The following is a 24,605-nucleotide window of genomic DNA, read 5'->3' as shown; positions in this document are numbered from 1 at the left end:
CAGATGGAAACCGTTTCCTTTGGCTTAAATTTTTTCTCTGGCCTATTTCCCCCTTCCCATGAGGCTTTCAGGTTATAACAAAGGCGGCTGCGTTGCCTTGGCCACGGGGAGTGCCATGGGACTATGGGAAGTGAAGAACTGCACCAGTTTCAAGGCCAAATACATCTGCAGGCAGAATTTGGGGACTCCGGTGAACCCTGAGCTTCCTTCGCCTCATCCCACCCCGAGCCTCACGGGAACTTGTCCAGCGGGATGGGTCACCAGCCCCAAGTTGAGGCACTGCTACAAGGTACGTACAAAACGAGGGGAGGAAGCCAGCCAGTTCATGGTCCAAACTTTTAATGCAAAGTGAGTTGTATTAGCTCAAATTGGTTTTGGATTTAGAAATTATCACAGCAGTTCGGGCTTGCAATACTCTCACTGACTGGGATCAGTTTGTGAAATGGCTCCCTCTTTTCTCTTCTTTTCTTTTCTTTTTTCCAAAAAATATTGATTTTCTCTTATAGCACACAGAAACGAACATTACATTTAACACAACATGAAAGCTTAACAACAGTAAAAACACAAAAGATAAAAGAAGATTTCCTCCCCTTCTTATTTCCTGGTATATTTACATTGCTAGAAGACTTCCTCGACATCTGCCAATCTGAATTTCATCATAACACATATTTAGCAGTTCCCAATTTCATATTTATAGCATCAGTATCCTCTTTCATTACAAACTTCTTATCCTTCCTTCCAATTGTAATCCACAATAATCATTATTATTAATCTTTTTCTATCCTTTAGCCTAATCTGTTACTTCTAGGAATTTCTTAATTATCTTATATTGCAATATCTCACTAAATATTCTTTAAATTTCTTCCATTCTTCTTGTGTTTCCTCCTCTTTCTGGTCGCGGATTCTTCCCAGTCAGGTCAGCCATTTCCAAAAAGTCCATCATCTTCATCTGCCATTCTTCTATTGTCAGCATTTCTTGCAATTTCCAATTTTTGGCTAATAAAAGTCTTGCTGCTGTAGTGGCATACAGAAACAGTTTAACATCCTTCTTTCCAGTCCTGGTTATTCCAAGTAGAAAGGCTTCTGGTTTCTTAATAAATGTATTTTTCAACATTTTTAAAAATTCATTATAAATCTTTTCCCAGAAGTTTTTCACCTTGGGACACGTCCACCACATGAATCGTATTAGCTCAAATTGGTTTTGGATTTAACATTTGTCATGGCGGTTCGGGCTTGTAATTCTCAGAAGCAGCGGCTCTCACCGACCGGGTTCGCTTTGTGAAATGGCTCCCTTTTTTCTTGGGCAGGTGTTCACCTACGACAAACTTCAGGAGAAGAAAAACTGGATCATGGCCCATTTGTTCTGCAGCGTTCGGAAAGCCCAACTCCTGAGCGTTGGCACTTACGAGGAGGAACATTTTATAGCCAACACGCTCAACAAGATATTTGGGTGAGGACTGAGTTACAAAAACAGGAGATGTATGTTTCTGGGCGACACCCTGGCAAATATATCCACGTGCACTCAGGCACACCTGAATGTTCCTTGGTATGTACAGTGGTACCTCGGGTTACATACGCTTCAGGTTACAGACTCCGCTAACCCAGAAATATTACCTCGGGTTAAGAACTTTGCTTCAGGATGAGAACAGAAATTGTGCTCCAGCGGCGCAGCAGCAGCAGGAGGCCCCATTAGCTAAAGTGGTGCTTCAGGTTAAGAACAGTTTCAGGTTAAGTGCGCACCTCCAGAACGAATTAAGTACTTAACCCGAGGTACCACTGTAAGCGCATTTGCGAGTTTTGGTTTACGCGCCGACAGTGTGATTACGTTTTATATAGACAGATAGACAGCCGTCCTCCTCATCCCTTGCTTTGAGAGATGATACAGTTCAAACCCACATTTAAAACCCCACCTTAAAAAAAATAAATAGGAAGATGGAAGCTGAAACAAAAGTTAAGAGGTTCTGCTTCCTCTTGAAGCTTGTGAAGAATCATAATGTTTTATCTGGTGGTTGTGAATGGGTGGGGATAGGGAAGGAGTGAGAGGTACCGTATTTTTCGCTCTATAAGACGCACGAGACCACAAGACGCACCTAGTTTTTGGAGGAGGAAAACAAGAAAAAATAATATTCTGAATCCCAGAAGCCAGAACAGCAAGAGGGATTGCTGCGCAGTGAAAGCAGCGATCCCTCTTGCTGTTCTGGCTTCTGGGATAGCTGCGCAGCCTGCATTCACTCCATAAGATGCACACACATTTCCCCTTACTTTTTAGGAGGGAAAAAGTGAGTCTTATAGAGCAAAAAATACGGTATCTGCTGAACTGAGAAGAAGCGTGGCTGTTTCCTAAAAGGGGGAAGTGGAAATGATGGGTTCAGGTTTTGCCAATAAAAAATAATGGTTAATCAGCAGTCCTTGATATTTTTTTCAGGGGGAGGCAAGCTGAACAGGGCCTAGGTGGTGCTCTGTGCATTTTTATTCTGAAACCTCGGCAGCTACTTAGCTTGGCCCGTCACAACCGTGAGATGCTACTCCTCCTGTCACCATGGCTACAAAATGGAGGAGGGAGTTGGCGCCTCCCGGGTGTTGCAGGACTGCAACTCCCATCATCTGGGACAACTGGCCATACTGCTTGGGCTGATGGGAGCTGGGAGTCCCAACAATATCACGAGAGCCACACGTGTGCCCCAACCCTGCTATAAGCAGCTTGAATCAATTGAGCCAAACACATATAGCAAAATGGGGTGGCGGCTGGGGGGGACAAACCTTGGGAGCTTTAGCTGAGCGTTAAGTCTTCACACAGTTACATGGAAGAACTGACTAAATCCTTCGAAGACAGAGGTCCTATGGCTAGGTCGGTCTGGCATGTGGATGAGGGACCAACTCCCTTCTCTTGCGGGGGCCCAATTAGTGCCATTGCCTTCCGTTAAGAGTTTGGGTGTAATCCTTGACGCCTCCCTTTCCATGGAGGCGCAAGTTACAGCAACAGCCAAGGCGACATTTTTCCACTTTCGCCGCATCAAGCAGTTGGTCCCTTACCTTTCCCGCCCCGACCTGGCCACAGTGATCCATGCGACCGTCATCTCCAGGCTTGACTACTGTAATTCGCTCTGCGTGGGGCTGCCCTTGAAGCTGTCCCAGAAACTCCAGCAGGTGCAGAATGCTGCAGCGAGGCTCCTCACTGTATCTCTGCCATGGGAGCATATTCACGCAGTGCTTTTCAAACTGCACTGGCTCGCAGTAGAGTACAGGGTCAGATTTAGGGTGCTGCTTTTGACCTTTAAAGCCCTTCACGGCCTAGGACCCTCGTACCTACGGGACTGCCTCTCCCAGTATGCCCCACGGAGAGCTTCAAGGTCCATAAATAGCAACACCCTACTGGTCCCGGGCCCTAAGGAAGTTAGATTGGCTTCAACCAGAGCCAGGGCCTTTTCAACACTGGCTCCAGCCTGGTGGAACGCTCTGCCTCATGAGACCAGGGCCCTGCAGGATCTCATTTCTTTCCGCAGGGCCTGTAAGACAGAGTTGTTCTGGCTGGCCTTTGGCTTGGAGCCAATTTGATTCCCTCCCTCTCTTTTTTCTTTTCCTTCTCATCCTGCGATGAGGCTACATTTTAATATTTTAATGTTTCAATATTTGAATGTTCAACTTGTTTTTATTATTGCTTGTAAGTTGCTCTGAGCCCTTGGCTGGGGAGGGCGGGGTATAAATTAAAAATTATTATTATTATTATTATTATTATTATTATTATTATTATCTTCTTTTTGGATGCCTTCCAGGGCATCAGAACCTGAAATTCATGAGCAGCATTGGTTTTGGATCGGCTTGAATCGCCGGGACCCAGGACTTGAGAGGAGCTGGCGATGGAGTGATGGTCTTGGGGTGAGTGATGGTTTGCTCAACCTATTAAAAAAAAGCACAAGAAAGGACTCAAATAAAGATCACAAATTCTAACAGAGATTACAAACTCTAACTCATAAACACATGTATAAATGGTATATAATACTGTTTTACAATTTAGGATTGTTTTATAATTTATGATAATTTAGAATCTAAACATATTTTCATGTAATGTTTGATACTTCCAGCTGATGAATACATCGAAACAGGGCCTGTCCTGGCTTCTAATCCATAATTGACTTTTGCCTTCTGCTCTGTGATTGAAACCGAGTCTCCACCTGCAAGCTGATAAGGATCAACATTATTGTTGAATAAAAAAGAGAAAATCTTTGTAACAAATTATTGTGTTATACATACAGTGGTACCTCGGGTTAAGTACTTAATTCGTTCCGGAGGTCTGTTCTTAACCTGAAACTGTTCTTAACCTGAAGCACCACTTTAGCTAATGGGGCCTCCCGCTGCCACCATGCCACCTTAGAACGATTTGTGTTCTTATCCTGAAGCAAAGTTCTTAACCCGAGGTACTGTTTCTGGGTTAGCGGAGTCTGTAACCTGAAGCGTATGTAACCTGAGGTACCACTGTATCTTTATGAGTTAGAGTTTGTAATCTCTGTTAGAATTTGTAATCTTTATTTGAGTTTGTAATTCTTGTCAGAATACAGTACATACTTTTGAATGGATTTGTTACTATTGACTATTGACTTGTAAGTAGGGACCACTCCCACTATTGAAACTTACATTGGCATGAGTTCTTGGTGTGCTTTTTTTCTTGTTATGTTTAATAACAAGAACTCCAACCTATTCAAAAGGCTCTTGGGAACAGAGATTTCATGTTTGTGTGTGTGTGTTTTAACAAAGTACTCCTGCTGGGAGATAAGTAAATAAAATAGAATGCCTCTACTGTTATTTTGAGGGAAAAGAGGACCAGGAATTGTGTATTGGTGGAGAAATAGGAATCTAACAAAAAGTCCCAAGAGTTATTTTGTCTGAATAGTATCTGAATTGATGCCTATTCGTTGATATCTTAAAATTGTCACCTCTTCTTTATTTCAGAGATTCTTTTCTGTTTGCTCTGTCTTTGTTGATAGTTTGTCGATAAAGAATTCGTTAGAGATGCAAATAAATAAATAAACACAAACTTCCAACGTAAAAAAAACCCAAACCAGAGTTATTTTGTCATCATGGCTCTCTTTTTGCTACTGTATTAAGGCTTTTTCTGTTAAGGAGCCACCATAAGAAACCCAGACCTCTCTTGAAGCTTGTTTGTTGCTGATGTAGAGGAAAATGCATTTGAGATAATACAGAGCACAGTGTGGAGTGGGAATTCCTTCTGGTGGGGGGGGGGGAGAGGAAAGTATTCGTGTCACTGCGCTCAACTGAGTTGGATAAGCCAGTGACTTAAGGCATGGGTAGGTAAACAAAGGCCCGGGGGCCGAATCTGGCCCAATCGCCTTCTAAATCCAGCCCGCAGATGGTCCGGGAATCAGTGTGTTTTTACTTGAGTAGAATGTGCACTTTTATTTAAAATGCATCTCTGGGTTATTTGTGGGGCATAGGAATTTGTTCATTCCCCCCCCAAAAAAAAATATAGTTTGGCCCCCCACAAGGTCTGAGGGACAGTGGACCGGCCCCCTGCTGAAAAAGTTTGCTGACCCCTGACCTAAGGCTTCAGTTGACTAAGCAGGACATTGAGGGAATTATTATTATTATTATTATTATTATTATTATTATTATTATTATTATTATTATTATATTTTTATTTATTTATACCCCGCCCATCTGGCTTCCAGAAAAAATATTAAAATACTGTAATACATCAAACATTAACTTGCCCTCCCCCATCTTTCTTTTGCCTTCAGTTCTCCTACCATAACTTTGACCGCAGCAATCACGACGACGAGGACATCCGGAACTGTGCGGCGCTGGACTTGGCGTCCTTGCAGTGGATGCCTCTTCAGTGCGACGCTCAACTGGACTGGATCTGCAAGCTGCCCAAAGGTGACTGGGATGGCGACGGGTTGGCAGGGAGGGGAAGAGTTAGCCACAGTCAAGAACTTTGCAGTTGCCTCTTTCATGTCTACATATCTTCAAACGCGAGATTTTGAAGGAGGGTTCTTGAGGTAATGTTCAGCCAACTCAAGAATGTCCATTAAGTGAAGGAGTTAAGTACCTTGCCTGGGCTTCAGGAGGGCTTAATATCTTCATAGGTCACCACAGTGTGCTATGAGTTAATTTTAATACCATTTGGCCTGCCAGGTTGAGGATTCTTTTGTGGCTGACCTCTTTGGGGCTTTTTATTGGGGTTTAGTGCCTGCTTTCATTTTTACTGCTGTTTATTTTGCTGCCGTTGATTGAATGACTAATGTTGCAGTCGTTAAGAGTCGTCAACAGGCTCATCTCAGCTATCTGCCAATCTCCCATTCCCACCACCCTTCTGAGTAATACCCCTCCCCACCTTCTCACTATATAGAAGGATCTGGCAACTTCTGTTTCAGTGTATCTGAAGAAGTGTGCATGCACACGAAAGCTCATACCAAGAACTAACTTAGTTGGTCTTTAAGGTGCTACTGGAAGGAATTTTTTTGTTTCAGTCTATGTTACTGTTTTGAAAAAACGCTATAAGCTGCCCTGAGCATGGCAAATTTCTACGCGAGTGTGAGGTGCCTATAAAGATTGTTGTATTAAGTGCATCTGTTTCTTGTCAGTTCCTCAAATAGGATTATCTTCCCAAGATAACTTGGTGTCCCTACTTAATGGGTATGTTAATATTTTTAGAATAACAAAGTTTCTCAGCTCCACTAGTTCATACTAAGATTACTGAACCTCTCAGGGACGTTCTGTCTTCCTTCTGGTGTCTGCGTTTGACTTCCACCCTCTCCCCACAATCTAACCCTTTCTATTTTTTTAAAAAATCAATGTTTAATTATTTCTTTGATACATGGTTGAATGTGTATAAAGACAAGTAGCCGCATTCCAATAAACAAAGGATGAGGCTTGCTCCTCCTTCATAACCAGCAGGGATTGCAGTACAGAAAGGATAGGGGGAATATCTTACTTTCCTGAAGGGGCATTTTTTCCTGAATCAGGAACTGAAATGAATTCTGGGCCAGGCCCAGCCCATCTTCCTTGCTCACTTGCTGATCATGTGCTGTTGTTTAATAGGCACTGATGTGAAAGAGCCAGAGACAACCGTTCAAGGTGAGTGAATATTTCCGCCCCCCTCATCCCATGTGGCAAAGCCTCTTTCGTGCAGAGATCACTCTGTCTCCACCCTTGCACCATACTCCTTGACTTGCGGACGCAAAAAAAGTGTGTGTATTTTCTGGATGCATGCAAGCTAGAGGAAACACGGTGCCAACTTCCCGCCTCTGTTGTACTGCGCTGTTGGCATTGTGCGTTTCTCAAACTTGGGTCCCCAGGTGGACTACAACTCCCATCATCCCTAGCTAGTAGGACCGGTGGTCAGGGATGATGGGAGTTGTAGTCCAACAACACCTGGGGACCCAAAAGTTTGAGAAAGGTTTGTTGGGAAACTGTGTACGTGCAGCTACTCACACAGAGTCAATTAAGGTTTGGCAGACAGCCAGAAGGCAATCTGAAGGATCTGCCTGGTGATAACAGAGGCATGGAGACCGCTCCCTGATTGGTCAAGCTCTCTCAAGGGAGTGATAATTAATGGCCTACTAACTGGAATGTGTTCAGTGTTCAGAGGTTCAGAGTTCTGTGTCAGTGTAGGAGTTGTGAGTCGTATCAGAGAGAGCTAGCAAAAGATCCATGTTCTATTCCTGTAAATAGTCCACTGTATATAATAAACACCTAACTACAAGTTCCTGGTTCCTGCTTCGTCTATCCTGTCTGCAGCCAAGTCGCCAATTGCTTCCGTGGATTCTGCGTTTACTCTGCTAAGTCTGGCTAAGATCCTGCAACTAGTCAGAAAGTTGCGAAACAAATAGGTTTTGCCATTAAGGTTCAGCAAGGTGGTCTTGTCAAGGATTGGTAGAGTGCTGCTGGCAGTCTTATGTGGCACTGCCCCTTGCTCTCTCAGCTGAGGCGATGTGGGGTCTGCAGTTGGGAATGTGGGCTATGTCCCTGGGAAAGGGAGTTATGTGTTATACCAAGCTTATGTCAGAAGCAGCAACAGAAATATCAGCTAACTGAATAGATAGAGTTGGATCCCTCTCAGCTATAGGCCTGCAGAGGTCAAGTATGAGTTTAAGAAGCCTGCACTCATGTACCTAGCTTCATCCAGGTCTAGAAATAGAATAGCTATGCTGGAGGCAGCATGGAAAACAGGGCGACTGAACCATCTTGACTTCTGATTATTTACCTTACTGAAGAAAAGAATGTTTTTGATGTAGGAAAAAGGCAGCAGGGCTGTGTATGTGTGTGTGTGTTTGTGTATGCATAATGTGACGGAGGTTTACGAAACCATGAGTGATGTGGAGAAACTGAGATCCCATGAGGTCTGGCTAGCGCTAACTTTGGCTTTCTTTCAGTGCCAGGTTAAGACCTGGTTATTCTCTCAGGGTCTTTATGAATTGTTAATTCTGCAGCCTAACATGATGGCATTTGCAGCTCTGCATTTTGAGTCAGACGCAGTGATTTATACTTTTGCCTGCTCCTGCTATATTCGTGTAAACGCTTTGAATGAATTGTGTGCCCTGCTCAGAGATCAGTGTGATGCAGAGCAGGCTATAAATATTTTCAGAAACAAATAGTGGAGACATTCATTCTCCAGCCTCAACGCTTGGGGCACCTGTTCTTGAAACTGATAGGAATAATAATAATAATAATTTTATTTATACCCCACCCATCTGGCTGGGTTTCCCCAGCCACTCTGGGCGGCTTCCAACAAAATACTAAAATACAATGAAACATCAAACATTAAAAACCTCCCCAAACAGGTTGAAGAAAAACAAGCAGTGCTTCTTTGCACAACACATCATTAACCTATGAAATTCATGACCCCAGGATGTTGAGGTGGCATTTAGCATTACAGTGGTACCTTGGTTCTCAAACATAATCCACTCCGGAAGTCCGTTCCTAAACCAAAGCGTTCCAAAACCAAGGCATGCTTTCCCATAGAAAGTAATGCAAAACCAATTAATCCATTCCACTCTTTTAAAAACAACCCCTAAAACAGCAATTTAATATGAATTTTACTATCTAACAAGACTACTGATAACACAGTACCATGTTTGTTCATTAGGTTAAAACATGAAAGGTAAAGGACCCCTGAAGGGACGCGGGTGGCGCTGTGGTCTAAACTACCGAGCCTCTTGGCCTTGCCGATCAGAAGGTTGTCGGTTCGAATCCCGGCAATGGAGTGAGCTCCTGTTGCTCTGTCCCAGCTTCTGCCAACCTAGCAGTTCGAAAGCACGCCAGTGCAAGTAGATAAATGGGTACCATTGTGGCAGGAAAGTAAACAGCGTTTCCATGCGCTCTGGTTTCTGTCACGGTGTTCCGTTGCACCAAAAGCAGCTTAGTCCTGCTGGCCACAAGACCCGTAAAGCTGTCTGTGGACAAATGCCGGCTCCCTCGACCTGAAAGCGAGATGAGCGTCGCAAACCCATAGTCGCCTTTGACTGGACGTAAATGTCCAGGGGTCCTTTACCTTTTACCTTTTTACCTAATGAATAAACATGGGACTGTGTTAGAATCTACACAGTTTGGTCAAGCTTTCTGCATATGCAAACATAGAATGTGCCTTCTGAGTCTCTGTTGGAAGAGAATTAGGTTGACTAGATAGCTGCGTTGACACTTGGAAGAGTTGCAGCTCTTCTGATGTTGTTGTTGTTTAGTCGTTTAGTCGTGTCCGACTCTTCGTGACCCCATGGACCAGAGCACGCCAGGCCCTCCTGTCTTCCACTGCCTCCTGCAGTTTAGTCAAATTCATGCTGGCAGCTTCGAGAACACTATCCAACCATCTCGTCCTCTGTGGTCCCCTTCTCCTTGTGCCCTCCATCTTTCCCAGCATCGGGGTCTTTTCCAGGGAGTCTTCTCTTCTCATGAGGTGGCCAAAGTATTGGAGTCTCAGCTTTAGGATCTGTCCTGAAGGACAGATCCTGAAGCTCTTCTGATAGGGGGCATCTAAGGGAAATATGAGGTTTTGGTGGTATTAGCTGCCTAGAGTAATCTCCACCTGGAAAGCACCAAGTTTCCCCAGGGACTCTTAACACATCCCGTTTCTCCACAGCGAGCAATGAGTGGCTGAAATACCAAGATGCTGAGTACAAGTTCTTTGACCATCATTCAACCTGGGTACAGGCTCAAAGGATCTGCACTTGGTTCCAAGCTGAGCTGGTGTCAATTCACAATCAAGCTGAGCTGGACTTCCTGGGTCAGAACTTGAAGAAGGTAGGGAGCCACCTGGAATGGCAACGGGTTTGGGCCAAAAAGGAAACAATTTTTAAAATCCCATCCGGTTGTGGCAGGGACCTTCAGGCAGAAAGGGAACATTGATGGTTAGTGGAGACTAAATTGGGTCTTCCCAAGGATTTAAGGAAAATTTACTAGGTGAGAAATGCAAGATGGCCTCCAACTTACAATAATCTTAATACATTTTCCCTGACAGAAGTCTAAGGAATGTGCTTTTGGTGTATAAATATGGGTATTAGGGTGTCAGGGAATCCATTCTAGAAGGAAAAATATGTTAAAATTACTATTAAGTGATTGCCATCTTTCATTTTTTTTCACTTAGCAAATTCTCCTCAGAAGGGTCTTGGAATCCTGGTACTTTGTTTCTACTATTAAATTTATAGAATCAAAGCCTTTCTGGCCCAATTCTTTAAGATGCTTGTTATTTCCTTCCCAGACAAAAGTGAGAACTGCATACAGAAAACAATGAAGGGAATTAAAATTTTGGCCTAGCTGCAGTTAGACAGCATCAAGCTCTCAACCTTTTCTAGAGCAGAAGCTCACAGGGCTATTGCAAGGGTTGTAAAGAAATTTCTTTTAGTTTACGAATATATGTATATTGTTCTACACACAAGAGCAGCATAACATAATTGACTAGACAAGTTAAAGGCCTGCCTAAAGAAATTTTTTTCAAGATGGTAGCAAAAACATAGTCAGCTGCTGCTGCTTATGACCTTCTCCTCCGAGTTAGTGTTTCACACAGCAATAACCAGTAATAATAATAATAATAATAATAATAATAATAATAATAATAATAATAACAATAACAACAACAACAAGAACAACAACAACAACAATAAACACAGCTTTGTAGTTGTATTCCAAGTGCTCTTCATTTCTTTATTTGATATATAAAAATACTTGTCTGCTGCAATTTAAAGTTTCAAAGCTCTTTATAATTAAATACAGTAAGAACGGAAATAAAAATTAAAATGGATAACCAGCTATTATGGATACTTAATAGTCCCCGTAAGCTGGGCAGCAAAGAAAACTTCCCTGCAAACATTTGACAGTTAGCATAGAAGGTGCATGCTGATTCGGTTTGGGGTTGATAATCAGATGAGCCTCACCAACTCATGGGACAACTACAGATGACCTCAGCGATTGAGCTTGGAAATAATAATAATAATAATAATAATAATAATAATAATAATAATAATAATATTTCCCGTCCATCTCTGAGCACCTTCCAACAAAATATTAAAAATACAACAAAACATCAGACTTTAAAAACTTCCCTAAACAGGGCTGCCTTCAGATGTCTTCTAAAATTCAGATAGTTGTTCATTTCCTTGAGGGCATTCCACAGGGCGGGCGCCACTACCGAGAAGGCCCTCTGCCTGGTTCGCTGTAACCTCACTTCTCGCAGGAAGGGAACTGCCAGAAGGCCCTTGGAGCTGGACCTCAGTGTCTGGGCTGAACGATGGGGGTGGAGACGCTCCTTCAGGTATACAGGGCCGAGGCTGTTTAGGGCTTTAAATAATAACAACTTTAGAAGGTGTTCAGGTGACCCCTGCAGCACCCTGGACCTACCTTTTTCAGTGCTGTGTAAATCAAGACAACTCTGGGACGCGGGTGGCGCTGTGGGTTAAACCACAGAGCCTAGGGCTTGCCGATCAGAAGGTCGGCGGTTCAAATCCCCGCGACGGGGTGAGCTCCCGTTGCTCGGTCCCTGCTCCTGCCAACCTAGCAGTTCGAAAGCATGTCAAAGTGCAAGTAGATAAATAGGTACCGCTCCAGCGGGAAGGTAAACGGTGTTTCCGTGCGCTGCTCTGGTTTGCCAGAAGCGGCTTAGTCATGCTGGCCACATGACCCAGAAGCTGTACGCCGGCTCCTTCGGCCAATAAAGCAAGATGAGCGCCGCAACCCCAGAGTCGGTCACGACTGGACCTAACGGTCAGGGGTCCCTTTACCTTTAATCAATACAAGGACCTTGAACCTGTCGTGTGACGTGTTGGCAGCTCTGTGTTCCCATAGCCATTGCATTCTGCGCCAGCTAGAGTTTCCAGACCAGGGCCAAGGGCAGCCCCACACAATGTGCACCGTAGTGATCCAGCCTTACGGTCCCTGGCGCATGGACAGCAGTGGTTAGGCAGCAATTCTGTAGGGTAGGCAGTGGGTGCCAGCACAAAATAACTGCTATGCGCAGGCAAAAACAAAAGGTGCTGGGACTCCATGCTGGTATCCTTACACAAAAAGAGCCTGGTGGGAGGCAATCCGAAGATCAAGGTGGCTGAGACAGTCTTTTCGTTCTCCCCCTTGACATTATTGCATATACTTCCTCCTTTGGCCAGTTTTCAAGGGGACAAGAGCAGCACTGGTGGATTGGGCTGAGCACCTATGAGAATGATGGACGATTTCGGTGAGTCTCTTTCTCCATTGTCTTCTGCCCTAGAAGCAATTTTTGGTGTGTCTTAGATTCCTGCTTGTGTTCAAAATGCGGGAACCTCCCCAATGTGTTGTTTGCCATCTCCAGGTGGTCTGATTATTCTCTCTTGAACTTCGTCTCGTGGGCACCAGGAAAGCCTCGGCCTACCACCAAGGACAGGAAGTGTGTATACATGACTGCTAGCCGAGGTGGGTAATGGGCATGCAGACATTGGCCTGATATTCCTAATCAATTTACAGATCAATGTTCTTCCCTATGGCCCTTTGCAGTCTCTGGTCTGATCAGCTCAGACCAGCCTCCTAATAATTCCTAAAAAATATTCCATCCCTCCAGAAACCCATCAAAGCCTGAACTTCTGGCTGATGTCCCTGAAAACACACAGTGGTACCTCGGGTTACATACACTTCAGGTTACATACGCTTCGGGTTACAGACTCTGCTAACCCAGAAATAGTGCTTCAGGTTAAGAACTTTGCTTCAGGATGAGAACAGAAATCGTGCTCTGGCGGCACGGCAGTAGCGGGAGTCCCCATTAGCTAAAATGGTGCTTCAGGTTAAGAACAGTTTCAGGTTAAGAACAGACCTCCGGAACGAATTAAGTACTTAACCCGAGGTACTACTGTATAAGGTAGGCAGTGGAAATGTTAAGATCACTGGTGTCCTAACTTATTATTGTGATGTTGTTTTTAAGCAGTTGCCTAGTCTTTAGAGTTATAATACAGTGGTACCTTGGTTCCCGAATGGCTTGGCTCCTGAACAAATTGGCTCCCGAACGCCACAAACCCGGAAGTGAGTGATCTGGTTTGGCAACATTTTTCGGAAGCTGAACGTCTGACATGGCTTCCGCGGCTTCTGATTGAGTGCAGGAAGCTCCTGCAGCCAATCGGAATCTGCGCCTTGGTTTTCGAACCGGTTCAGGAGTCGAACGGACTCCTGGAACGGATTTAGTTTGAGAACCAAGGTACCACTGTAACAACAACTATCGGACAGCTGGATAAAAGAATGTTATGCCCCAAAAAGAAACCTGACCCAGGTTTGGGGTTTTCTGTGTTGGAATTTTTTTATACAAAATGTTGGGACAGGCTGTGATGGCTGCTGTTTCTTACAGTGGTACCTCAGGTTAAGTACTTAATTTGTTCCGGAGGTCCGTTCTTTTTTTTTTAGCTATTTTTAAAATTAATTTTCCAACATAGATTTGTACAGAATTAAACATCCAGTTCTCAATCATTCTTTTAGACTTCCATCAGCATGTCTGACAATTCTCCGTGTTATCTCTTCATCTCACATTTCTCAATTTTATATTGCACTCTAACAATCTTAATCATATCATATTTTTAAGCAATATTTCTATCAATATTTTTCACACAGCTTCTTGAAAACCAACAAGTACTAATTGTTCATCACAAACATTTTTGATATACTCTGTAAATTTCTTCCAGTCCTCGGTGAATCTCTGGTCTCTTTGATTCCTAATTCTGCCCGTTAGTCTATCCATTTCTGCGTATTCCATCAATTTCATTCTCCATTCTTCTCTCGTGGGCATTTCTTCCCCGGAGATCCGTTCTTAACCTGAAACTGTTCTTAACCTGAAGCGCCACTTTAGCTAATGGGGCCTCCTGCTGCCGCTGCACCGCCGGAGCACGATTTCTGTTCTCATGCTGAAGCAAAGTTCTTAACCCCAGTTCTTAACTATTTCTGGGTTAGCTATTTCTGGAGTCTGTAACCTGAAGCATATGTGACCCAAGGTAGCACTGTACTTTGAGATGGCTGCTGTTTCTTACTTTGAGAGTGCCATTGTAACCAAGCAAAATACAGAATCTGCTCTCGTATCTTCTCCTTTCTCTCCTTCTGCAGAGGACTGGGGTGACCAGAAGTGTTTCACTGCTCTGCCTTACATCTGCAAGCGCACCAATATTACCACAGCCTCCTTGCCACCCCTGCCGGCACCTACTCCTGGCAGCTGTGCCCAGGGCTGGCATGCTGTCGGCAATAAGGTAATTGGAAGTGCTTTCCCTGGAACTGAGCATCATCATTCTTGAAGGGGGGAGGGAGTCTGCCAGGAATGTTTGTGTGCCAGGTTCCCCTTGAACTGGATGGGTGGTGGTGTGGAAAGAACTCCTGTGGAGTATGTAGAAGGGCAGAAATTTGGCTGATTGACATTCCTGGTTCAGAAACCACTTACCCATTTAATTTCCCCTCCTGTTCGTGAACGTATGAGAGTGTGGAGGGTAGTATATTGAGTGTCACATCTAGGACTGACGAGACATGGGTTCAAATCACAGTCCATCAGCCTAGCTTAGAGCAGTGAGATTTCAGATAGATGGCTGTTTCATATTGCAAGTCTGTCTGCGTAGTTTTGTGTAGTTCGATTTCCCCTTCTCTTAAATGCCTTGATATTTTTTACCTTCTTAACTCATGGGTATCGTTGCGGAGAGGGGAAACCATCTTGAGCTTTTGGGGAGGAAAGGATGGGATAAAACTGAAAATACATAAAATAAATGTGAAAGTCCAGTGCTGAGGGCCTTCTGGCGGTTCCCTCGCTGTGAGAAGTTACAGGGAACCAGGCAGAGGGCCTTCTCGGTAGTGGCGCCCACCCTGTGGAACGCCCTCCCACCAGATGTCAAAGAGAACAACAACTATCCGACTTTTAGAAGACATCTGAAGGCAGCCCTGCTTAGGGAAGCTTTTAAAATTAAACAGAATATTTTATTTTAATATTTTGTTGGAAGTCGCCCAGAGTGGCTGAGGAAACCCAGCCAGATGGGCGGGGTATAAATAATAAATTATATTATTATTATTATTATTATTATTATTATTATTATTATTATTATTAAGTCACAGGAGGAGAAATACCTTGCCTGAAATGTCTGCTGTTTATAAATCTTCTTTTCTGTCAATTTTATAATGCAGTGCTTTAGGATTAACAGCGAAGAGCAGGTAACCTGGCAAGAGGCGAAGCGAAGGTGTGAGATTCAGGGGGGCGTGCTGGCAACCATCTCCAATTACGTTGAGCAAGGTAAGGGCCCTTTGTTCACAAGACAACTGTGTGTGTGTTCATGCATGCGTGCACACACACACACACACACACACACACATTGCCTCACCTCGCCTCTGGGAACTGATCCGCTTTTGGCCCCAGGCAAGTGTCTTCATGAGCCGAGGAAAACCCAAGGATCATTCAGGCATTTGCCTGAACATATGAAAGGCTAATCTGTGGACTTATTGTCCTGAACACTGGACTGGACCCTTGGTTTGAGGGCCTTCTCGGCAGTGGCGCCCTCCCTGTGGAACGCCCTCCCTTCAGATGTCAAGGAGATAAAGAACTAAATAACTTTTGGAAGACATCTGAAGGCAGCCCTGCTTATGGAAGTTTTTAATGTTTGACGTTTTGTTACGTTTTTATATGTGCTGGAAGCCGCCCAGAGTGGCTGGAGCGACCCAGCCAGATGGGCGGGGTATAAATAAAACCATCGCCGTATTATTGGAGTGATTGCAAGAAAATAAGAACAGTCCATCATAATATAGGAAGGAATAATAGAGAACAGAGTGCCTCTGAGAGAGGACAGAATGTATTTCCCTCACCCACTGAATAAGCGTCGTCTTTCCCTCGCCCACCTCGGAGGCAGTTGGAGGGCCCTGCGACGTCTCTTTTTAGTGGAAACACTTGATGGCAAAACTGAACTCTGGCTTTGTAGGCCTCTAGTCCCTATGTAAACAAAGCTTTTCACCTTCATCTGACTTCCTCCAGTAACGTGCCCTTCTTCCCACTTACAGCCTTTATAACCACTCTTCTTCCAAATGTGACCTCTGACCTGTGGATCGGCCTCCAGGACGCAAAGAAGGAGTTCCAGTGGGTGGAAGCTGAGCCTGTCAGCTTTGTGAACTGGGGTCCTGGTGAGCCCTCCGGATGCGGGGCAGCCACAGCTAGTGAGAACCCGGTGAGCCAAACCCTGGGAGACCCCCTCACCCCGTTTTGTAGCTGTCTCTTTGGGGAGCCTCATCTTTTTGTGGGGATGCTGTGTGTTTCATAGAGGGGTGCGGGTGGCGCTGTGACGGAGTGAGCTCCCATTGTTCAGTCCCTGCTTCTGCCCACCTAGCAGTTCAAAAGCACGTCAAAGTGCAAGTAGATAAATAGGTACCGCTTTATAGCGGGAAGGTAAACGGCATTTCCGTGCGCTGCTCTGGTTTGCCAGAAGCGCTTAGTCATGCTGGCTACATGACCCGGAAGCTGTACGCCGGCTCCCTCAGCCAATAAAGCAAGATGAGCACCGCAACCCCAGAGTCATACGTGACTGGACCTAATGGTCAGGGGGTTCCTTTACTTTTACCTTTACTGTGTGTTTCATAGAATTGTAGAATTGGAAAGGGACCCTGAGCGTCATCTAGCAATGCAGGAATACGCAGCTGTCCCATCCAGGAATCGAACCTGCAACCTTAGCATTTTCATCACCGTGCTCTGATCGACCGAGCTATTCCTCCCTTTGTTTCCTCTGCCAATACATTTTTTATCAGGGTGGTCCAACACGTGGCCCTCAAGGCTGTCTTTGGCGGCCCTCGGCAGCTTCTTAGAGCAGTTTGAGTAGCCGGTTTTTTGTTGTGCTGTGAGGCGCATGTGAAAACAAACAGCCAAAGTGCTTGTCGTGTCTCAATCTTTCCGATGCCAAATGGGCCAGCCCTCCTCCTCTAACATCGCCCATGGCCACACCAACAAGGCTGCAGTGGGGCGGGCGTCTTATCACCTGGGCAGCCCAGGACCTCCATACACAAAGCCCAGGCTTGCACCCCAGGGAGGTCACTTAAGTGCCAACGCAGCGGTTTGATTTCACCCCCAGAGGCACACTCCATTGCCTCCCGAGACAGACGGATGCCGACATTATCCTTTGATGGCATACTAGAGGCCACTGAAACATCCTGTTGCCAGTGAGTTCTGCAGAAATATTTAGTGTCTGTCCTCAACTGGGTGCTGGCGTTCTGCGCCAGCTGCAGATTTGCAACAGTTGTCAGGGGTTGTTGCGTGTGGAGGTACCGTATTTTTCGCTCTATAGGACGCACCAGACCACAAGACGCACCTAGTTTTTAGAGGGGGAAATTGGGGGGGGTATTTCCCCCCCCCAGCCCCAAAGAGCAGCGGAGGACAGGCTGCATGCAGCCTGTCCTCTTCTCCCAGAGCTTCTCGGGGCTGCGGGGGAAGCCCGGGTCCCCCCCCCCGCCCCAAAGAGCAAAGAAGCCAAGACAGCGAGTGGGATGGATCCCACTCGCTGTCTTGGCTTCCTTTTTAGCCGTGGGGCCGGGGCTTCCCCCGACCCCAGCCCCCAGAACAGGTCCAGGAGCGGCGGCAAGGTTGCTCGCAGCCTTGCTTCCACTCCCGGAGCTTGCAGGGCTGGCGGGGGAAGCCCAGTCCCCCACCCAGCCCCAGGGACCACACATTCACTCCATAAGACGCACAGACATTTCCCCTTAGTTTTTAATAGGAAAAAAGTGTGTCTTATGGAGTCAAAAATAAGGTATTTTGCAAGTGCATACCCTCAAGACTGGATGGAGCCTTGCGCGCTGATGGCGTGCGGTGAACAGCCTTCCCACTGTGGGCACAGGTGAGTGACTGATGCTCCTGGTTCTGTCTCTCTCAGACCAACTGCGCTGTGGTTTGGCATGGCATCCCGCCCCAGTTCACTGGCCGCTGGGATGACAGGAATTGCGTGGAGGAGAAAAATGCCTTCATCTGCCAGAGGAGGAAAGGTAAGAGTGTAGGAAAGATGCAGGCGGGGACCGGGGGAAGGGAAGGGTCAGGCAGGCTGCAGCTGTGCCTGGCAAAGGGAGGATTAATGTGCCTTGGCAATTATCCAAGGTGCCACTGTTTCTCGGACCTCCCTGCAAAGAGCTGTGAGTGAGAAAGCAGAAAGAAATGGCTGGTGGTGGAAAGAGCGGGGAGCGAACACCCGGTGGAGTACAGGATCAGGTTTAAGGTGCTGTTTTTAACCTTTAAAACCCTATACAGCCTAAGACCCTCGTACCTACAGGACCGCCTCTCCTGTTATGTCCCACAGAGGAACTTACGGTCTTCAAACAAAAACATCTTGGAGGCCCCAGGCCACAGGGAGATTAGGCTGGCCTCAACCAGAGCCAGGGCTTTTTCAGCTGTGGCCCCGATCTGGTGGAACGCTCTGTCACAAGAGACTAGGGCCCTGCAGGACTTGACGTCTTTCCGCAGGGCCTGCAAGACAGAGCTGTTCCACCAGGCCTTTGGCCAAGGCAGAGTCTGACCCCCTCCTTTGGTAACCCTCATAGAACTCTAGCCCAGTGGTTGCCATTAATTTGATTCTGAATTAATTTTAGAATGAATTGATTTTAGAATGCTGTGTTACTTTTATTGTTGTTACCCGCTCTGAACCTGGCTTTGGCTGGGGAGGGCAGGATATAAATAAACATTTATTATTATTATTATTATTATTATTATTATTATTATTATTATTATTAAAAACACATTTGAGTGGTGTACAAAAAGCTCCAGTACGCATTTGAATTAAACCAATACTGCTACGTTAATGGCTCTGGGGCAGGGTGGGATGGAAGTGCAAGCTATGGTTATTCCAGTTCTAAGGATCTCTGGTCCTCTTTCTTTCTCCCACCCCCAGATCCTGCTCTGAGCCCTTCCCCAGCAACCTTCCCCCTGGCTCCCAACTCCACCCTCTCGTACTTCAACAGCACTTACCGCATCCTGCAGAAGCCTCTCAGGTGGCAGGAAGCCATGCTCTTGTGCGAGAGCCTCAATACAAGCCTGGCGAGCATGACGGAGCCGTATACTCAGGCTTTCCTCACCCAAGCAGTGAGCAGCCTGCAGACCCCGCTCTGGATTGGCTTGTCCAAAGAGGAGGTAAGGCAGCCGGGGGGCTGGCTAAGACAGAGCGGCGAGAGCAAGGGAAGCAGGGCTGGCCCTGCCGTTTGCCAGGGCAGTGCTCCTGCTTCAGACAGCGCCACTAGATGAAGGCAGACATCAGTGTCCAAATGGTATAGCAAGACCTTTTTGACATTGTTGGCCCTGGTAGGCTTTGGGGCTCTGCTTCAGGCGGCAAAGTGTCTTGGGCCAGTACTGGTGGACAGGTGGGGATCAGAGTTGGGAGTGGCACAGTCGCTAGAGCCAGTACCCAGAGCTCCAGAAGTCAAATGACCTACAATACACACTCCTGGATGGGAGCTCAAGTGTCAGGGACTGGACTGAGGAGGAATGGTGGGGACCGCACCCTTCTTTCTTCTGAACCTTTCCGAGAACAGAAGGACACTACAGTCATACCTCGGGTTAAATACGCTTCGAGTTGAGCGTGTTCGAGTTGCGCTCCGCGGCAACCCGGAAGTAACGGAGCGCGTTACTTTCGGGTTTCACCGCATGCACAGACGCTCAAAATGATGTCATGCGCAGAAGCGGCAAAAAGCGATGCATGCAGACGTGCCGTTGCTAGTTACGTTTACCTCTAGATGCGAACGGGGCTCCGGAACGGATCCCGTTCGTATCTAGCGGTACCATTGTATAGATTTACAACAGTGGTTTGCAGAAGGTCACAGTTCAGAGGCTGCAGAGGGGAGAAGATGGGAAATATTGGGAGAGGAACAGCAGGACGAAGCAGCACCAGGGGAGAGACAGCTGACAGACTCCGTGTCTTTGGAAAGCATTCCTGACCCGCCTCTCCCAGGACCAGACAAGCATTGAGGGTAGTAGAACAAAAAGCTGAGACGCAGAAAGCTATTAGCCGACACGGGGTGACATAGAATAGGAGAGACGTAGGGGGTGGGACTTTACTTGGAGCAACGCCATTATCTAGGGGAGACCGCATTCCTTCGTCTCTCTCTGTGACTATTGAATAAACTACTTGGTAAGAACTTTTATTGTGTATCAGCTTCTTGGCTGCCAACGTGGGAGGGATAGGATTCCCCGAAGCCTGACACCAAGAGTGGCAAGGTGGGACCAAGTGTAAGCCACGAGTCACTGGAAAAGGGGTGCTTTCAGAGCTGGATCCTACTCCTGAAACATCTTAAGATGAACTACCCGTGCAGGACACGGTATCAAACAAATCCAGAATATTTCACAAGCCTTACAAGTGCACCCTCCTGACCACTTGGATTTTATCTCCATCCAGTCTCAGTTACAAGTTCCCCCCTCAGAAATCTTATTCTGTCTGGTCCGACTTGGCCGATCTTTTATTGGTTTACTGGGTTGCTTTTAGGGGAGGCGAAGCTACACGTGGTTCACAGAGGAGAGCCTTTCCTACACAAACTGGCGGGCTGGAGAACCGCAGCAGCTTGTGGGGTGTGCGTACATGGATGTAGATGGGACCTGGAGGACCGCCGGCTGCGACACCAAACTTCAAGGGGCCATCTGCAAAATGAGCACAGGTGCTGTACCTGGGAGAGTACTCAGCCGGGGCAGGAGGGGATGCTGTAGTCAGCCCTGAGCCTGAATGGAGAAAAGGCCCAGGCATTTCTTCTAACCAGCTCTTCCCTTCCAGGGGCCCTTCCCCCCCACAAGTGGAGGTACAACGGGAGCTGCCCGAAATCTGTGGAGGATTCTTCCTGGATCCCCTTCCGGAATCACTGCTATGCCTTCCACATGGAAGTCGTGCTTGGCCAGAAAGAAGCTAAGAAGAGATGCGAGAAAGGTAACGTGCTTCTAAGAAGCTCAGAGGGAACAACCGTGCTCCAGTTCTCATGCCCTAGAACACGGCTTCCGGCGCAAAGTCGTGTTTTCTTTCGCTCTGGCTTTTCTCTTTGTGTCTGGTTTCTTCCCTCCTTCCTTGTGCCTGAAGCACACGCCAGCATTTGTCTTGGAAGTGGATTGCTGGAGGTTTTATTCAGCAGTATCTACCTGCCTATTCCTCCACTTGGGACTGTGGAGCAGTTCTTGTAGGTGGGACAATGATTTTTAGAAAGCAAAGTCATTAATGCACCCATCTCTTTATATTTAGCACACGCAAACAATTCCCGGACGACAACCCACGACAACAATGAAACATGGGAGTAATAACCAAATACCAGAGCTGAAGGAATCTGCTCACCCCTACTTTGTGCCTGTTTTAGTACAGAACGGTGTGCACACGCCGTTGGCGATGCGTTTCTGTAGAAATGCCAGTTGCTGCAGACATGCTCTTCTAAAGCCGAGGCACCTTTCTCCCTAGAAAGTCAGAGAACTGCTAACTTAAGAGTCTAGAGACTGTCGTTTTTTTCCTTTTCTTTCTCCTTCAGAGCCAGTGCTCGAGGGGAGAGCAAACAAAGTGCAGTTGTTTGGCAATAAGGCAATCGGCAGAGTTTTTCCTGGGGCAGGGATTATTCTGCCCATTTAAGGGTCCTCTTTGGTTAGAAGGTTTCGCTACAGGAGCTAGGTGGGGAAAACTTGTGCGGCCTTCAGGCACGTAACATGCAGGCACCTGTGATTCTGTCAACCAAACTCAGTATCCTGAATATGAGTGTTTTTGGCAAGTTTTTCTTGGGAAGTTTGTCCGCAATGCGTAAGAGATTGAGGAATGAATAAGAATTACCTGCGTCAAATCCCGCCTCTCGTTCTCATGACACACAGAAACAGCATCCTTTCTCCCAACACGAGGGAGAGTAATATTAGCTCACCTTACAGATCAAATGAATATATGAAAAGGGGTGCTTAATTGCATTTTTTTTTATATTCTGGTGACAAAATTGGAGCTTCCTTCATGTGGACGAGGGTGTCGTTCAGAAAATGCACAGTGCGAGAGCCTCTCGGCTGTACTCTTCTTGCCCAGTAAAACTTTCAGGCTTGTGCATCTGTTTCTTCTCCTGTTCCATCATCTCCTGCTTCCTCCACAGTTGGAGGTACAGTGCTGTCCATCCTAGACGAGATCGAGAACCTATTCGTGTGGGAGCATCTTCAGGCTTATGAGAGCCAATCCAAAGGAGCTTGGCTGGGGATGGCCTTTAACCCCAAAGGTAAGGCTGGCAATGTCTTGATTGATTGGCATGTAGTTAACAGCATGTTATCGTTATAGGAAATGAAGAGCAGTGAGGAGGAAGAGTTAGGGGCAATAAATGAGGGTGGCGTTAATACATGAACTGAGACCAGGCATAGGCAAACTCAGCCTTCCAGATGTTTCGAGACTACAATTCCCATCACCCCTGACCACTGGTCCTGTTAGCTAGGAATGATGGGAGTTGTAGTGCCAAAACATCTGGAGGGGCGAGTTTGCCTATGCCTCACTGAGGCTGAGGAGCAGTCCAGTTTGACCCCGCATATGGATCTTGGCCACTTTGATTCCTATGCATAAAAGTCTATAATTTAAAATCTATAATCTGCACCCAGGGGAAACAGCAGAAGGAGAGGTAAATGGAAACAGTGATAAATGGGGGAAATATGCAATCACATTTATTTAAAAGCATTTCTAAACATAGATAGGTGGCTTATAAAAAAAAGGTAAAGGACCCATGACAGTTAAGTCCAGTTGCGGACGACTCTGGGGTTGTGGCGCTCATCTCGCTTTACTGGCTGAGGGAGCCGGCGTTTGTCCGCCGACAGCTTCTGGGGTCATGTGGGCAGCATAACTAAGCCGCTCCTGGCGAACCAGAGCAGTGCACAGAAATATTGTTTACCTTCCCACTGGAACGGTACCTATTTATCTACTTGCATTTTGACATGCTTTCGAACTGCTAGGTTGGCAGGAGCAGGGACCAAGCAACGGGAGCTCACTCTGTCGCGGGATTCGAACCGCCGACCTTCTGATCGGCAAGCCCGAGAGGCTCGGTGGTTTAGACCACAGTGCCACCCGCGTCCCTTTAGGTGGCTTATACCCAGCCATTTTTGCCCAGCAGACTACACTGTAATCCTTGCAATTTGTTTCCTCTTTCGGAAAAGGAATTTTTGATCCTTTTCTGCCATCCAGCAGAGGTGCTCCCTCCCTCTCCCCCTACCCCGCCACCCCACAGCATGTTTCTCCTTCCTCTGCAGGGGGCACACTTGTCTGGCATGACAACATGGCGGTGAACTATTCTAACTGGGGGCAGGATGACACAGGACCCAGCATGCTGAGCCAAAACAGCTGCTACTGGATCCAGAGCAGCAACGGGGTGTGGCACTTGGGCTCCTGCTCCAACGTCACCATGGGAGTCATCTGCAAGACAGCCCGAGGTAAGCGGGTGGTTTTGAAGGCCTCGGAGCTGAAATGTGGGGCGAGGCTTCTAAGGGTCATGGGTCAGACTTCAGCATCGGGGAATGAGAGCAGGAGTCCGTTGGGGTTTATTCATGGGTCCTCATCACTACAGTCACACCTCTTGCTACGTTCGGTTCAGGTTACGTCTTTTCAGGTTGCATCCCGCAGCGATCCGGAAGTACCGGAAAGGGCTACTTCCGGGTTTTGCTGCTTGTGCATGCGCAGACGCTCAAAATGACGTCACGTGCATGTACAGAAATGACGTATCGCCAGACGCAGGTTGTGTTCTGCTTGTGTTGTGAATGGGGCTCCGGAACGGATCCCATTTGCAACCAGAGGTACCACTGTACATTGTAAGGGCCAGTTGCACTAAATCACACATGATCAACAGCCAGTGAGGTGGGTTTCGGTGGCTCAGAGAGACTGCAAGGGATTGACCTTACTTCTCTTTTGTTTAAGTATAGAATCCTGTATATATCTTCATGCATTGAGACTTTTTCTAGTCCACTATTGTGGAGGTGGTGATTTTTGGATAATGCTGATAATTTAAAGAGAAAGAGTCTTGACCAAAGACAGCCAGTGTGCTCTTTGGAAACCTGGCCCTCTTAGGCGCTGGGTGGTTTAAACAGAATATGTTAGACATGGATTGTCCTCTGCAGACGGCCTTTGGTTGTCCCAAAACTTGAGATAGAATGAACTCGTTTCTTGGGTCAGCTTAGGCCGCTGTGTGAATCTGCAGAGTTCTAT

At 46.5% G+C, this 24,605-nt stretch overlaps 1 protein-coding gene and 1 long non-coding RNA gene across 2 annotated transcripts in view; one reads left to right on the top strand and one right to left on the bottom strand.

Annotated features, from left to right (window-relative positions):
• Nucleotides 1–24,605, top strand: part of MRC2 (mannose receptor C-type 2) — an 81,091-nt gene that overhangs the window by 49,454 nt on the left and 7,032 nt on the right. The window contains exons 12-28 of the mRNA XM_081166073.1: nt 72–289; nt 1,308–1,450; nt 3,774–3,876; nt 5,754–5,892; nt 7,057–7,092; nt 10,091–10,251; nt 12,606–12,673; nt 12,788–12,888; nt 14,554–14,693; nt 15,610–15,715; nt 16,474–16,637; nt 18,327–18,435; nt 19,332–19,570; nt 20,916–21,084; nt 21,198–21,347; nt 22,525–22,644; nt 23,657–23,836. Of these exons, the coding sequence (XP_081022199.1) occupies nt 72–289; nt 1,308–1,450; nt 3,774–3,876; nt 5,754–5,892; nt 7,057–7,092; nt 10,091–10,251; nt 12,606–12,673; nt 12,788–12,888; nt 14,554–14,693; nt 15,610–15,715; nt 16,474–16,637; nt 18,327–18,435; nt 19,332–19,570; nt 20,916–21,084; nt 21,198–21,347; nt 22,525–22,644; nt 23,657–23,836 (2,346 nt within the window). The remainder of the gene's footprint in view (nt 1–71; nt 290–1,307; nt 1,451–3,773; nt 3,877–5,753; nt 5,893–7,056; nt 7,093–10,090; nt 10,252–12,605; nt 12,674–12,787; nt 12,889–14,553; nt 14,694–15,609; nt 15,716–16,473; nt 16,638–18,326; nt 18,436–19,331; nt 19,571–20,915; nt 21,085–21,197; nt 21,348–22,524; nt 22,645–23,656; nt 23,837–24,605) is intronic.
• LOC308571453 overlaps nt 1,923–24,605 on the bottom strand; it is a 223,611-nt gene continuing 200,928 nt past the window's right edge. Inside the window, exon 2 of the long non-coding RNA XR_014001449.1 lies at nt 1,923–2,309. This is a non-coding gene — a long non-coding RNA (uncharacterized lncRNA). The remainder of the gene's footprint in view (nt 2,310–24,605) is intronic.

This window comes from Podarcis bocagei (assembly GCF_964188305.1).
Source record: "Podarcis bocagei genome assembly, chromosome: 13".
In the NCBI taxonomy this organism is placed as follows: Eukaryota; Metazoa; Chordata; class Lepidosauria; order Squamata; family Lacertidae; genus Podarcis; species Podarcis bocagei.
Note: the sequence above shows the minus strand (reverse complement) of the source record. Positions and strands in the feature narration are given on the sequence as shown.